General features: G+C 41.9%; 2 protein-coding genes across 3 annotated transcripts in view; both read right to left on the bottom strand.

Moving 5' to 3' along the window:
• Positions 1-15,921, bottom strand: part of LOC129024733 (melanoma-associated antigen B10) — a 152,131-nt gene that overhangs the window by 65,721 nt on the left and 70,489 nt on the right. The window lies entirely within an intron of this gene.
• Positions 7,601-15,921, bottom strand: part of LOC129024732 (DDB1- and CUL4-associated factor 8-like protein 2) — a 171,461-nt gene continuing 163,140 nt past the window's right edge. For both annotated transcript variants that reach the window (XM_054471924.1, XM_054471923.1), the window contains one exon: positions 7,601-10,694. In XM_054471924.1, the coding sequence (XP_054327899.1) occupies positions 8,759-10,636 (1,878 nt within the window). In that variant the 5' untranslated portion in view covers positions 10,637-10,694 and the 3' untranslated portion in view covers positions 7,601-8,758. The remainder of the gene's footprint in view (positions 10,695-15,921) is intronic.

Genomic DNA, 15,921 nt, shown 5'->3' with positions numbered 1-15,921 from the left:
TGATAGTATTTTACCCACAGTAGAACTTCTTTCGAAATAGGCATCAATCTTCAACCCTGGCACTGCTTTATCTGCTAAGTTTATGGAATATTCTGGATCTTTCATGGTCATTACAACAATGTTCACAACGTCTTCACCAGGAGTAGATTCTGCCTCAAGAAACCACTTTCTTTGCTCATCCTTAAGAAATAATTCCCCATCTATTCAAGTTTTATCAAGAGACTGCAACAATATAGTCACATACACAGGCCCCACAATTAATTCTATTATCTTGCTATTTCCACTACATCTGCAGTGACTTCCTCTACTGAAGTGTTGAACTCCTCATAGTCATCCATGAAGGCTGGAATCATCTTCTTCTAAACTCCTGTTAATGTTGGTATTTTGACCACCTTCCATGAATCATGAATGTTCTTAATGGCATCTGGAGTGGCAAATCCTTTCCAGAATAACTTCAATTTACTTTGCTCAGATCCATCAGAGAAATCTCTATCTATGGCACCTATAGCCTTATGAGGCTTATGTCTTAAATAACAAGACTTGAAAGTTGAAATGGCTGCATTTCAACTATTGAAAGTTGAATAGGGGCTGAAGAATGGATGTTGTGTTAATAAGCATGAAAACATTAATCTCCTTGCACATCCCTATCAGAGCTCTTGAGTGACCAGGTACATTGTCAATTATCAGTTTTATTTTGAAAGGAATCTTTTTTTCCTGAACAGTAGGTCTCAACAGTGAGATAAAATTCTCAACAGTGAATAAACCGTGCTGTAAACAGGTGTGCTGTCATCCAGGCTTTGTCATTCCGTTAACAGACCACAGGCAGAGTAGATTTATCATAATTATTAAGGGGCCTAGGAATTTTGGAATAGTAAATGAGCATTAGCTTTAACTTAAAGTCACTAGTTGCCTCCACCTTTAATAACAGATACAGCCTGTCCTTTGAAGCTTTGAGGCCAGGCATTGACTTCTATTATCTATCTATGGAAGTCCTAGATGGCATCTTTTAACAATACAAGGCTATTTTGTTTACATTGAAATCTGTTTAGGATAGTCACTTCCATCAAGGGTTGACATGGTTTGGATGTTTCTCCCCTACAAATCTGATATTGAAATGTAATCCTCAGTGTTGGAGGTGAGGCCTGCGGGGAGGTATTCGGGTCATGAAGGAGATCCTTCATGAATGATGGCTTAGTGACATCCCACTGGAGATGAGCGAGTTTTTGCTGTGAATTCACATGATATCTGGTTGTTTAAACATGTGTGGTACCTCTCCCTTCTGTCTCTTGCTCCCGCTCTTGTCATGTGACATGCCTGCTCCCACTTTACCTTCTTCCATGAGTAAAAATTTCCTGAGGCCTCACCATAAGCCCAGCAGATGCTGGCATCATGCTTGTACAGCCTATAGACTAATGAGCCAATTCAACGTCCTTTCTTTATAAATTATCCAGCCTCAGGTATTTCTTTATAGTGACATAATGGACTAACACAGAAAATTGTACTGAGGGTGTGGTGGCTCATGCCTGTAATCCCAGCACTTTGGGAAGCTGAGGCGGGCAGATCAAGAGTTCGAGACCAGCCTGGGCAACATGGTGAAACCCCATCTCTACTAAAAATACAAAAATTAGCTGGGCATGTGGCACATACCCATAATCCCAGCTACTTGGGAGACTGAAGTAGGAGAATCGCTTGAACCTGGGAGGTGGAGATTGCAGTGAGCTGAGATTGCACCACTGCACTCCAGCCTGGGCAACAGAGTGAGAGACGAAAGAAAGAAAGAAGAAAGGAAGGAAGGAAGGAAGGAAGGAAAAGAGAAAATTGTACTGAGAAATGGGACATTGCTACAAAGATACCTGAAAATGTGGAAGTGGTTTTGGAACTGGGTAATGGGCAGAGGTTGGAAGAGTTTGGAGGGCTCAGAAGAAGGCAGGAAGATGAGGGAAAGTTTGGAACTTGTTAAAGACTGTGGTTGTAATGCTGATAGAATTATGGACAGTGAAGGCCATGCTGATGAGGTCTCATTTGGGAATGTGGAAGTTATTGAGAACTGCAGTAAAGGTAAATCCTGTTACATCCTAGCAGAGAACTTGGCTGCATTATGTTCATGTCCTAGAGATCTGTGGAAGTTTGAACTTAAAAGTGATGACTTACCATATCTGGCAGAAGAAGTTTCTAAGCAGCAAAGTGTTCAAGAAGCCTGTTAGAAGACTGGATGCTTTTAAAAAGCTAAATCAGATGTAGGAGCAGAGGAATGACTTAACACTGGAACTTGTATTTAAAAGGGAAGCAGAGCATAAAAGTTAGGAAAACTCGCAGCCTGGCCCTGTGGTAGAGAAAGAATCCAGGCAGGCTGCAGAGCAACCACTTCCTAGACACAGTAGCATGACTAAAAGGCAGCCAAGTACTAATATCCAAGACAATGGGAAAAAGGCCTTGAAGGCATTTCAGAAGTTTTTAAGACAACCTCTCTCATCACAGGCCCAGAGTCCTAGGAGGAAAGAATTGCTTCAGGTACCAGTCCCAGTGTGTTACTGCCCTACTCAGCCTCAGGAAACTGCTCCTCACATCTTGGCTGCTCTCGCTCCAGTCTTGGTTCAAAGGGACTCAGGCACAGCTCAGGCCACAACTCTGGATAGTGCAAACCATAAGCTTTGGCAGTGTCTACGTGGTGTCAAGTCGGTGCATGGAATGCAAGAGTGAAGGAGGTTTGGAAGCTTTCCCCTAGATTTCAGAGGATGTATGAGGAAGCCTAGGTGCCCAGGAAGAAGCCTTCCACAGAGGCAGAACCCTCACAGGGAGACTCTACTAGGAAAGTGCAGAAAGGAAATGTGGGGTTGGAGTCCCCACAAAGAGTTCTCCCCACCAGTGCACTGCCTAGTGAAGCTGTGAAAAGGGGTCTGCTGCCCTCCAGACTCCAGAATGGCATAGCCATGGGCAGCTTGCATCCTGAGCCTAGAAAGGTTACAGGTACTCAACTCCAACCCGTGATAGCAGTCACAGGGGCTGCAACCTGCAAAGCCACAGAGATAGGGCTGCCCAAGGCCTTAGGAATCCAACCCTTGCCCCAGTATGCCCTGGATATGGGACATGGAGTCAAGGAGATTATTTTGGAGCTTTAAGATTTAATGCCGATCCTGCTGGGTTTCAGACTTGCATGGCGCCTATATCCTTTTTCTTTTGGCCAGTTTCTTACTTTCAGAATGGTAGTGTTTATCCAATGCCTGTACCACCATTGTATCTTGTGAATAAATAACTTGTTTTGATTTTATAGGCTCATAGGTGGAAGATGTGTCTCAGATGAAACTTAAGACTTTGAACTTGATGCTGGAATAAGTTAAGACTTTTGGAGACTATTGGCAGGGTGTAATGGCGTTTTTCAATGTGAGAAGAACATGAGACTTGGGGGGCAAGAGGTAGAATTACATGATTTGAAGATTTATCTCCTCTAACTCTTATTTTGAAATGCAGTCCTCAGTGTTGGAGGTGGGGCCTAGTGGGTGGTGTTTGGATCATGGGGGAAGATCACTCATGAATGGTTTAGCACCATCCCCTTGGTGATGAGTGAGTTTTCACTCTGACTTCACATGAGATCTGGTTGTTCTGGTTGTTTAAAAGTATGTTCCCCCCACCCCTGCCACCTTGTTCCCCTTTTCACCATGTGATGTGCCTTCTCTGGCTTCACCTTCTGACGCTAGTAAAAGCTCCATGAGGCTTCACCAGGAGCTGAGCAGATGACAGTGCCATGCTCTTACAGCCTGCAGAACCATGAGCTAATAAAACCTTTCTTTACAAATTACCCATCCTCACATACTTCTTTATAGCAATGCAACATACAAACACAATGGTTTTAGCTACATTTTCTGGATAACTTGCTGCAGCTCTTGTTGCTTTACCTTGAACTTTTATGTTATGGAGATGCCTTCTTTCCTTACACATAATGAACCAACCTCTGCTAGCTTCACAATTTTATTCTGCAGCTTGCTTACCTCTCTCAGCCTTCATAGAACTGAAGAAAGTTAAGTCCTGCCTGACTCTGGATTAAGTTTTGGCTTAAGGGAATGTTGTGGTCGGTTTGATCTTCTATGCAGATCACTCAAACTTTCTGCATATCAACAATAAGGCTGTTTCAGTTTCTTATCATTTATGTGCTCACTGGAGTAGTACTTTTAACTTCCTTCAGAAACTTTTCCTTTTCATTTACAACTTAGTCAACTATTTGGCACAAGATGCCTAGCTTTTGACCTATCTCAGGTTTTTTGATGCTTTCCTCACTAAGCTTAATTATTTCTAGCTTTTGATTTAAAGTGAGAAACGTGTGACTCTTCCTTTCACTTGAACACTTAGAGGCCATTGTTGGGTTATTGACTGGCCTAATTTCCATATTTTTGTGTCTTAGGGAAAAGAGAGGCCATAATAAGAGGGAGACAGACACAGGAATGGCTGATCGGTGGGGCACTGAGAACACACACAACATTGATTGAATAAGTTCATCATGTTATAATGGGCACAGTTCATGGTGTGCCAAAACAATCACTATGGTGACATCAAATATCACCAATCACATCTTGCCTGTAATCCCAGTTGCTCAGGAGGATCACTTGAGGCCAGGAGTTCCAGACCAGCCTGGGCAACACAGCGAGACCCCACCTCTCACAAAATTTTGTAAAAAATAGGCTAGCCAGGTGTAGTGGTTCAGGCATGTAGTCCCTCCTACCTGGGAGGCTGGGGTGGGAGGATCCCTTGAACCCAGGAGGCTGCAGTGAGCTATGATTGCACTACTGCGCTCCAGCCTGGGTAACAGAACCAGACTGTCTAAGAAAAAAAAGAAAAGATCTTCAATTACAAATCACCATAACAGATAAAATTATAAGGAACATTTGAAGTATGGCAAGAATTACCAAAATGTGGCAGAGGCATGAAGTGACCACATGCTGTTGGAAAAATGGTGCTGATAGACTTGCTTATTGCAGAGTTGCCAAAAAACTTCAATTTGTAAACAAAACAAAACAAAAGCAATATCTGCAAAGCACAATAAAGTGAAGTGCAATAAAACAAAGTATGCCTATACTACATCAGATTCATTGAGAGAGACAGAGACAGGGAGAGAGAGAGAGTGAGGGAGAGAGGAAGCCAAGGAGGATGACTAAGAGGAAGTTGCCCCCCCGCCAGGACTAGGATGAGGTGTAGAGGCTGTGTCCCCCATCTCCAGGGCTGGGCTGAGGCCTGAGCGCTCCTACAGCAAAGCCAGCCTTGCCAAATAATGTCTCTATGAGACCAGAGGACTTTCTTTTCTTCCAGGCAGGTTTAGATTTGGGGTGGATTTTAGTTTCGTTTCTCTCCTCTCTTCTTTTTTAGTGGTGTTTTGTCTCTGTTATTTTTATTTTATTTTTTGAGACGGAGTCTTGCTCTGGAGTCGCCCAGGCTGGAGCGCAGTGGTGCGATCTCGGCTCACTGCAACCTCTGCCGCCCAGGTTCAAGCGATTCTCCTGCCTAAGCCTCCCAAGTAGCTGGGATTACAGGCGTGTGCCACCACGCCCAGCTAATTTTTTGTGTGTTTTTAGTAGAGATGGCGTTTCCAGCATCTTGGCCAGGCTGGTCTTAAACTCCTGACCTCGTGATCCACCTGTCTTGGCCTCCCAAAGTGATGGGATTACAGGCATGAGCCACTGCGCCCGGCCAGTGGTGTTTTATCTTTGATTCACTTTTAGCCCTCACCCCTGGTTGTCATCTTTCTTGATGAACATCTTTTCCCGATTCTGTCCCCTTCTCTCCCCAGATCTCTTAGCTACCCTCCAACCCAGGGAGCAGCAATGTAGACAGGAAGCCACAGGCCTGAGACTCCATCTGCTCTCCTTCCTAGAACCTGGAGCAGGCCAGGAGAAGGAGGTGGTGTTCTCCAGCTCCCCAGCACTGAGTAAGAATGGGATTCTTTTTTTTTTTTTTTTTTTTTTTTTTTTTTTTTACTCATCCATATATTTTATTTTATTTTATTTTTAATATATTTTCTTATTTATTTATTTATTATTATTATACTTTAGGTTTTAGGGTACATGTATGCAATGTGCAGGTTAGTTACATATGTATACATGTGCCATGCTGGTGCGCTGCACCCACTAACTCATCATCTAGCATTAGGTATATCTCAAGAATGGGATTCTTACCATGTCACCCTTCCCTTTCTCTCCTGCTCCCAGGACTGGGCCACTTCTGAGTGATTCAGTGGGTCTCAGCTCAGCTCACACTGAGAATATAAGAATATGTGTGTGTGTGTGTGTGTGTGTGTGTGTATCAACTTCAACTTCTCCCTTTAGGGACCTATAATTCCTCCAGATGGCAAATGTCCAAGTTTAAGTAACCAGGGGATTTATTCAGTCCAAAGTATGCGGGGGAGGTTGCATCAGTCAGGGTTCAATCAGAAAAACAAACAATCTGATTGAACAAATATAAGATGATACACATATGGGGTGATACACACATAAGAAGGGACTTATAATAGGGTCTAGGCCTTATTGAATTGTGGAAGCTGCTTCATCAGTCTCAGTGAGGCTTCTGTCTTTGCATCATATGCTGGAACCTGAAGTCAGCAGGGAAGTCAGGAAGAAGAGATGATGCAAAGTAGAGGAAGCAAGGGTAAATGGAATCCATGAGGAATATCTGGAGCTCTCAAGGACTGACTGGGACCCATGTTGATCTTCCACTGCCTCTAAACCTCCAATGTCAGTGACATGAATGTCCTGCCAAAAAAAAAGTGGGCATTCTTTTTATGGAGCTGGTGAAGAAGGAGGAAGATATGAGGGAGAACTGGAGCAATTGTGGGCCCAGCTGCTGCCCCACACCAAGGTAAGCCAGGATATAAGCAAAAATATTCATGAGCTGCAGCAGCACCTTTCTGAGCATAAAACAAATGTGGCTACTACTTTACCTTTGCCTCCCAAATATTTTACTAAATGCCTCTGGTAGCACAAGCAGTCTCAGAACCATTCAGGGAACTCTGAGTAAAGTTTTAGTTTAGTTAAGTGAGCAGAATATAAATCCCCCAGAGGCAGACCTTCTAAACAGCAGGTGGGAAAAGAACTGCATAATTTATCTGCTTTCACTTTTGCTCACACTGACACTGTCACTTGAAATCCCAAATGATTTTTTAAAAATGTTTTGTTAGTATTATTGCTGGTATGTATCCCATGAAGTTATGCAGGGTGCCCCAAACTTGGAATTCTAGTTTATAACTCTCTTCTTATGGCCCATAAATTCTCTTTTGGGACTCTTAAGATCCTTTCCTGACAGCGGACCTTGGTAGGGGCTTATTGAGGCTCCTAGACACCCAGGCAGTTGTCTGTAACTTTGGATCTCAGTGAGCAGGAACTTCAGTCGTTACGTTCCTTTCTAAATTCTAATCTCATTATGCAAATTACTCTACATTTTCCCCAGAACACAGAGATAATACTCATTTCGAGAAGTATTATCAAAGAAAAGCCATTGTCAGGACACGGGATGTTTCATTACATCTTTCTTTCCCAAAAGTCTGCAAAGAATGGTGTGGTATAGTTCATGGGTGTTGGGGGCAAGGTGATCTTCTGAATTCATTCACACAAATAACACATATAAAATAAAGATGAATATTTTTATTGAGCAGTAATTGGGCATCCAGTACCCTTATTTAATTTATATTAAATGAGGCATAAAACAATTTTTAAAGCAACTTAAACAGCAGAGAGAATTTTAAGCAATGTGAGGATGTCAAATAGGATTTTTCTACCAATTACACCAAATGGTTATGTGTAAGTATAAACAATCTTTATTGCAACTTGTTCTTAAAAGTTAATTAAAATGTATTTTCAAATATGAGAGATTTTTATATCAGTAAGCTGGCATTTATAGGAGATGCTTGTCCCAGGAGGACTTCCTGGAAGGTAACCCTGTGGGAGTTCCCAACCTTAAAACTTCAAGAAAACTTAATGCACAGAGTAAACAATGTCATGTGATCAAATTTAATTTAGTTCTTATCAGCTACAGTGTACTTAAATTTTTCAACATTATTAATATATGGATTCAGAAAATGTAGGCAATCCAATGTTATTTATTCTAAGGAGATGAATTATCTGGTTAGGAATTAATCTACATACTACCTCTCCTGTTTTCCTTTTCTGAGACTGTGTGTGTGTGTGGCCAAGTGTTAAGAATTAATCTACACACTACTTCTCTTTTCCTTTTCTGAGACTGTGTGTGTGCGGCCCAAGTGTCAGTATCGACAGAACAAAACTATAGTTTGTCTTATTTTACTTCTAAAGAAGAAACATATTTCTGTAATTTTCAGGTCAACTGAAGAACTTGATCTTCAGAAAAAATTGTTAAAGATGAAAAAAAGTAAAAAGGTAACTGTTTTCAGACCGTCAGATTTGAGTAGATGCATCTAATAAGGGTATTAATTTTTTCAGCAAAATTCAGAAAATTTAGAGGTCAACTATAAGGGAACAAAGGAAAAGAGGCATAAATAAGTTGCGTATGCACTCATGTAAGAATAAGGGGTAACAAAAGAGGCGTAAAGAAACCAAGAGGAGAGGAACGAGAGAAAGAATGTGTAGAAGAAAGAAAGGAAAGTAGAGAGGAAGGAATGGAAGAGATGGTTTTCAGCATATATTATGGAAAATAGAAGACAAAAAGCAAATCTATTAATCTATTGACAATTCTAAATTAGTCAAACTGAATTTTAAAGTCCAGTGTACTTAGGTGGCATCTAGCTGGACTGGATATGAGGTCTTCAGGATGGCATGCACTGCACTCGGTCTTGGACCTCCTCCTCGGATGTCTCTGAAGTGCTGGAAGATTCATCCGACTCTTCATCTGGAAATTCGGCTTCACCACTTCTCCAGTCCTGGTGATGACCTCTCTGTGTCAGGTGACGCATGAGGAACCAAAGCATGTACTGGTCAAACAGGCTGCCATGGTGCAAGCTATCTTCATCTCGTTCCCACTTGTTCTTCTTAATCACCTTCTTTAACCCAGTAAGCTCAGTGGCAGCTTTAGCTGTGGGTGTCCAGATCTTGACATCATGATCTAGGCCACTGCATGCCAGCACAGGTAGGTAAGGGTGGGGTTCAAGACAGTTTATTGTACCTTCTCTGTTCCCCTTTAGGAACTGGATGATCTGGCAGGATGATTTCTCCCAGAAGAAGATGTGCCCGCAATCACTACCGCTCACTACAAACTCACTCCTGGGGCCATAGAAATTAACACCTTTGACTGTGGTATTATTTCTGTGCCCCTTAAATCTCTTACTGTATTGAGCACCATCACTGTGAGAGGAGTTGAAGAGGTAAATGTCTTCATCATTGTAGCTGGCTAGCAGCTCTGTGCCATCGTGGCTGTACACAATGCAGGTGATGTTTATTGGGAAATCACAATTAACCAGATGATGAGGAGTGAATTTCTTGAGCACTCCATTGTTTTCTCTCTCATCAATTCTCCTCTGGTCATAAATCCTTACAAACTGATCTTGTCCACCCACTGCAAATTGGTAGGTATTGGCGGGATTCATAGAGACTGTATACAGTCCCACTTTCTTATCCTTTTCTCTTGTTACCACAACTTTTGAAGCTGGCCGGTCTTGTCTGAGGTCAATGGTGAAGACAACAGCATCTTCACCTGAAGTCAGGAACTTATAAGGAGAGTCAGGCTCCAGAGCCAACTTGTGGGCAGGTCCCCTGTGCTGGGCCACACACTTAGTATTCTTGAAATATGATGCATTAATTAATTCTGCTACCCGTACCTGCCCATCACGGGCACACATGGCCAGAGTGGAATCACCACAGTTAGGAAGGAACTTGGCCTGGAAGACATTATTTGTGTGACCACTTTCAAAGTTCAGTACCGGCCTCTGTTGCACCCAGTCCCACACTATCACCTTTAGGTCATCACCGCCACTGGCCAGTCGGGTGCCACGCTGGTTAAAGTGTACAGTATTGACACAGCCGACATGGTCTGCAAGACGATATTGCAGGCGGAAACGCTGCACAAAGGCTCTTGCCCCACAGGCCTCATATACAAAGCGGGGGCGTGAACCCAGCCGCCGCTGGTGAAGAGCAGTAACGACCTGCCAGCGAGGTCGGGGCAGAGCAGATGTCTCTGAGGAAACCCACTCCTCCAGCGCCTGATCCTCCTCTAACGAATACTGCTCATGGTTGCCGCCACTGCATTGTGGACCCGCCCGAGGCTGTTCTTCTTCTTCTTCCTCCTCCTCCTCCTCCTCCTCTTCCTCCTCCTCCCCTCCCTCCTCCTGTATCTCCTCGTCTTCCTCGTCCATTTCTGTCTCCTCCTCTCCCACTAAAGGGTAATCGAATAAACTTTCACCACTCATGAGGAAATGCTCAAAGTCCTCCAAGCTCTCAAGTTCGATGTCTTCACTTGCACTTTCTCGGTCTGAGCTTCGATTTTCTGTGCTGGCATCATTGGGGAATCCACCATCCATGCTATCACTGCCATCTCCGGTCACTGTCACATTCAGCTCTGAGGTCGCTATGTCAATGTCTGAGGAGGCCTCCATCACCGCCACCGCTCCAGACTGCTCCTCTGGGCTGCTGAACAGGCTTTCCGTCCCTAAGTCTGGTAAGCCATCTGTGCTGCCCTCTTGGTGGGACATCTTGAACGACGTTTGCTCTAGCAGATCTGGAACTGCAAAGGCCAGGCCCCTAAAAGCTCTGGGAAGAAAGTTGGCCTGCGGTTAGGACTGATGGTAGTGAAGGAAGTAAGCGCGTGGCAATCAAACAGCAATCTGATTGGCTAAAGGAGACAATAAACTATTCTGACAAGGCAGTTGCCAGTATGGGATCCCATGAGGTTCAGAAAGCTTCTTACCTGCTCGCCTCCTCGCAGCATCCAGATTGCTCTAGTTTTTCCAGGCCCAGAGCCCCACCCCGACAGGCATCTTACACTGTGAGTAGCTGCGGGTTTTTGAAGATTGAAACTTGCTGCACCTTGGAAAATGTTCTTATTAGAGAACCATGAGCAAAAGTGATCCTCCTTAAGCAAAATAGTTTTTAGAAGCCTCTCAGTGTTTTGTTTGAAGGTAATGTACTCTATAAAATGAAGATGTAGGCAAGAACAGTGAAAAGTCAGCTAACTGTCCCATAGCTAGTGACTTTTTGACATACAAGAAATATCTTAAATCGAACAGCTTGAGGGAAACCTTGAGTGCTCTAACTAGTAGAATCGATATAGGGTTGCCAGATAAAATACGGTATGCATAGTTAATTGCATTTCAGATAAAGGATGAATACTTTTTTTAGTATGAGTAGATCTCAAATGTTACGTTAGATATATTGCCACTAAAATTTTATTTATTATTTATCTGAAATTCAAATTTAACATGGTGTCCTCTATTTTTATTTGTTAAATCTGGCAGGCTCCTTTAGTGAGAAGAATTTAGACCCTCAGTGTAAGGAAGGCTGAAATCAACTGATCAATTGAAAGTGGACACTGAAATGAGTAATTGCTTCACCTATTTGAGATAGAAGTAGTACTTCCTTTTTTCTTATTCCACCAGAGTTCCTATATATTTATTTAGAGTTAATTCAATTTAAGATACTTAGGGAACACCAACACAATTTTATGAAAAAAGGAAATTATGTGATAGAACTATAAAATCTTTTACATATCACCCAAAACATGTCAGAGGCTTCTGTGGGGCCTCTAAGGAACAGAAAACAGCTCTACAGAGACAGTTAATTGGCATTACTGTGTTAATTTAATAGTTTCTCTGAATGAATTATCTAAGGTGATGTCAGCATATTTTCAAAGGGCTACAGTAAACTGCTAACTAAGAATGCCAGAATGAGGAAAACAAAGTTTCCCTCAGAGTAATTGCAAGGTAAATGCAAAATTGATTAAAAATAGAAGTATATAGTCTTCTAAAGAAAATGGATGGTGCCAAGGCCAATAGTAACAGAAAGATATGTAAGACAGTATTCATAGCAACTTGTAAAGTCTAGCACAGCAAACTGAAAACCACTGAAAAGCCCATCAAGAATAACATGGATAAATAATAGAATAATGTACGCAAGTGAGAATGACTAGACTAGAATTGAATACATGAGCATGGATGAATCTTTAACACAATGATGAGTGAAAACACAATTAACAAGGATAGTCAATAATTTCGATTTTTTGCAAGTCTATATTGTTTTCATATAAAATAACATCATTTAAAAAGGCAAGGAAGTAATTGATTCACAACTCAGGATAATGATTAAATTTCAAAAAGAGAAGAAGGTTGAAATCTGAGAAAGATGTAACTTCAAAAATTCTTGGCAATATTTATATCTTATCCTAAGTATAGGTGTCCAGTTATTCTTTTTATTATTTATTGCTAGGCATATACATGTTATGTGTATGATATATCGTATAGTAATTCTTTAAAAGAATTCATGTTCATAAACATGGGGTCTTGCTCAGCCATGGAACACAAAAACAGGAAACCTAGAGCATCAAACCCTAACATACCCATAAAGGAATTGTCCAGGAAAGGAAGTGTCTTAGTCCATTTTGCTTTGCTCTAAAGGAATAGCTGAGGCTGGGTAAGTTAAAAAGAAAAGTGGTTACTTGGTTAAAAGGTCAGCAGGCTGTACAAGAGGCAGGCACAGGCACCAAGTTCTGCTTTTAGTGAGGAACTCAGGAAGCTTTAATCATGGCAGAAGGAGAAGGGGAGCAGGAGTGTCACATGGTAAGAGAGGGAGCAGGAAAAGAGGAGATGCAAAACTCTTTTTAACAATCACATCTTGTGAGAACTAATAGAGTGAGAAATTACTCATTACGTGGAGAGAAGGCATCAAGTCATTCATGAAGGATCTATCCCCATGATCCAAACACCTCCCACCTGGCCCCACTTTCAACACTGGGCATCAGTTTTTTTGATAGCTTTTAATTGTGCTTTTCTTCAACTTCTTAGTTCATTAAAATATATTTATTTTAAGCATCCTATAAATAAAGTGACCACCAACTAATGTGGGATATGGGTCACCCCTCAGCATGATATTTGTTTTAAGCAGTGTTTCTTACAGGAATTTTATTGATTGTACAGTAGTTACAATAATGTCAGATATAATGATGTATACAATTTATATGAGATAGGCCTGTTAAGAATTTACATAATATAAAAATGTACATATTAAAAGTTAGCCAAGTGGACAGATGCATGTAACAGGGAGAGCAGGTAACAGGAACCCCTTTAATTATCAGTCAAGGGCCCAGATGCAGGAATCTTATTTTCCCCTCTATTACAGTAAACAATGTTCATTAACAGATACAGATCTTCCAGATACACCGAAACACACAGGAGTAAGTTGTGAATTGCTGCGTGTACAGTCTAAACTGGTGTAATTGTGATCTTCCTGTGATACTCCTGAGAAAAAGTAAATAGTGAACCCCATGCAAGTAGTAGGAAGCATTGGTCTTTTATCATGGTTGGACTTGAAGATGTTTAACTCCTGACATTAATATTTGTAAACAGGCCAGGCATGGTGGTTCACGTCTATAATCCCAGCACTTTGGGAGGCTGAGGTGGGCATATAATTTGAGGTCAGGAATTTAAGACCAGCCTGGCCAACATGGTGAAACCCCATCTCTACTAAAATACAAAAAATTAGCCGGGTATGGTGGCACACATCTGTAATTCCAGCTACTTGGGAGGCTGAGGTGGGAGGATCGCTTGAGCCTGGGAGGTGGAGGTTGCAGTGAGCTGAGATCACACCACTGCACTCCAGCCTGGGTGACAGAGTGAGACCCTGTCTCAAAAAATAAATAAATAAATAAATAAATAAATAATAAATAATAAAAGCCAGGCATGGTGGCTCATGCCTGTAATCCCAGGACTTTGGGAGGCTGAGGTAGGTGGATTACTTGCAGTCGGAGTTTGAGACCAGCCTGGCCAACACGGCAAAACCACCTCTCTACTAAAAATACAAAAATTAGCTGGTCGTGGTGGCGTGAATGTGGTCCCAGCTACTCGGGAGGCTGAGGCACAAAAATCGCTTGAACCCGGGAGGCAGAGGTTGCAGTGAGCTGAGGTCGCGCCACTGCACTCCAGACTGGGTGACGGAGTGAGACTCTGTCTCAAAGAACAAACAAATAAAATATTTGTAAACAGCACATGTCCCCTTTTGCTATGTTTTCTCCAAAACTGGCATGGACTTAGGGTGGGAGAATTCTGATGGTCATTTGACCTAACAGTGAACTACTGAAATACTGTTTAAAATGTGAGAACCTTTCAAAAAAATTAGTCAGGTGTGATAGCATGTGCCTTGTAGTCCCAGCTACCCGGGAGGCTGAGACAAACGAATCCCATCCCTTGGGCCCGGGAGATCGAGGCTGCAGTGAGCCGTATTTGTGCCACCGCACTCCAGCCTGGGTCATGGAGTAAGACCCTATCTCAAAAAATAAAATAAAATGAAATAAAAAATAAAAGTGTGAGAACCTTTTAATACTATTTAGTTACACACTTTAAAAAATGGGGATCATCCATAGCTATAAGCCAAAAGGTAGAAGGGAGTGCATCTTAATTGTTATGCTTTTAGTTTTACTGTTTTATGGTTTCTGTGGCTGTCCTAAAGAATGACACTGGTACACTGCTGGTTTCTTTACCAACGCAGACACCAGTTTGAGCACTTAGATCAGACAAAACCTGAAATAGAAGAAATGCCACTCTTTTTCTCTGGGATCTTCTAAGAAACTAGACTAAAATTATGAATTATTAAAGTTTCCTATTGAGTGGTGGTGTTTTTATGTATGTAACTATCCAGAGAACAAATCAAATAGCTGTCTAACACTTGCAAGAGCATAGACTTTTGGTGTACTTCTGATAGGAATCAGGAACCTTGAGCAGCAGTTCACAGTCAGAGTTGTTTTCTTTTTCTTTCTCTTTGTTTTTTTTTTTTTTGAGATGGAGTCTTGCCTTGTGGCCCAGGCGGAAGTGCAGTGGCGCGATCTCGGCTCACTGCAACCTCTGCCTCCCGGGTTCAAGCGATTCTCCTGCCTCAGTCTCCCGAGTAGCTGGGATTAGAGGCGTGTGCCACCACACCTGGCTAATTTTTCTATTTTTAGTAGAGACGGGGTTCCACCATATTGGCCAGGCTGGTCTCAAACTCCTGACCTCAGGTGATCCGTCCACCTCGGCCTCCCAAAGTGCTGGGATTATAGGTGTGAGCCACCACGCCTGGCTAGAGTTGTTTTCCTACACACCCCATTTACCCTGCACTTGTGCCAACTACTATGGCATATGCATTTTGAGGGATTATGCTTCACAACGTATGCTTAAAGATCCTCTTAGAGAGATTTCTCTAGTTGAGTAAAAACCCCTCTAAAAAAGGTGGCAGGTTCTGTGAACCTAAAGAGAAGACTCCGTGTCTCTCTGAATACCTTTAAATTACTGCTAGAATTGAAAGTTCCTATTTGGGGGAAAACAATATTAAAATAACTCGAAGATCTATTTTATTGGTAACTTAGAATACAAAATATTTTATTTTAAAAATTCTAAAATTTGAAAGCAAGCTAGCCTAGGTTAAATAATATAGTTTCTAGACCTGAATGTGTTCTTTTGGAGCTCAGTTTTTCTGTTTAAATACAAGAACAACTTCCTAACTTCCTAGGTGGGAACACTATGTTTTGATGATCTGTGATTAGATAAACTGATCCATCTCAGTTGGTAACACTCCTTTTTTTCTTTGGTAATGGTGTAAACTTCTAGAATAAATGCATTTTTATCTAGTTTTACGGTGACGATTTCCAAAATCTATTGGGAGGCATATACCGTATATAGGAAGCCATCTTCATCCTTTTCACTCCTCATACACCTCTGAAATCAGCGAGGTGGCGCTCATCATTCTGTGCCCAGTCACCAACAGGAAGAAGGCTTGATTAGCTAGCACGAGGAAC

This window comes from Pongo pygmaeus, chromosome X (assembly GCF_028885625.2).
Source record: "Pongo pygmaeus isolate AG05252 chromosome X, NHGRI_mPonPyg2-v2.0_pri, whole genome shotgun sequence".
Taxonomy (NCBI): domain Eukaryota; kingdom Metazoa; phylum Chordata; class Mammalia; order Primates; family Hominidae; genus Pongo; species Pongo pygmaeus.
This window is presented reverse-complemented; position numbering and strand designations above follow the sequence as displayed.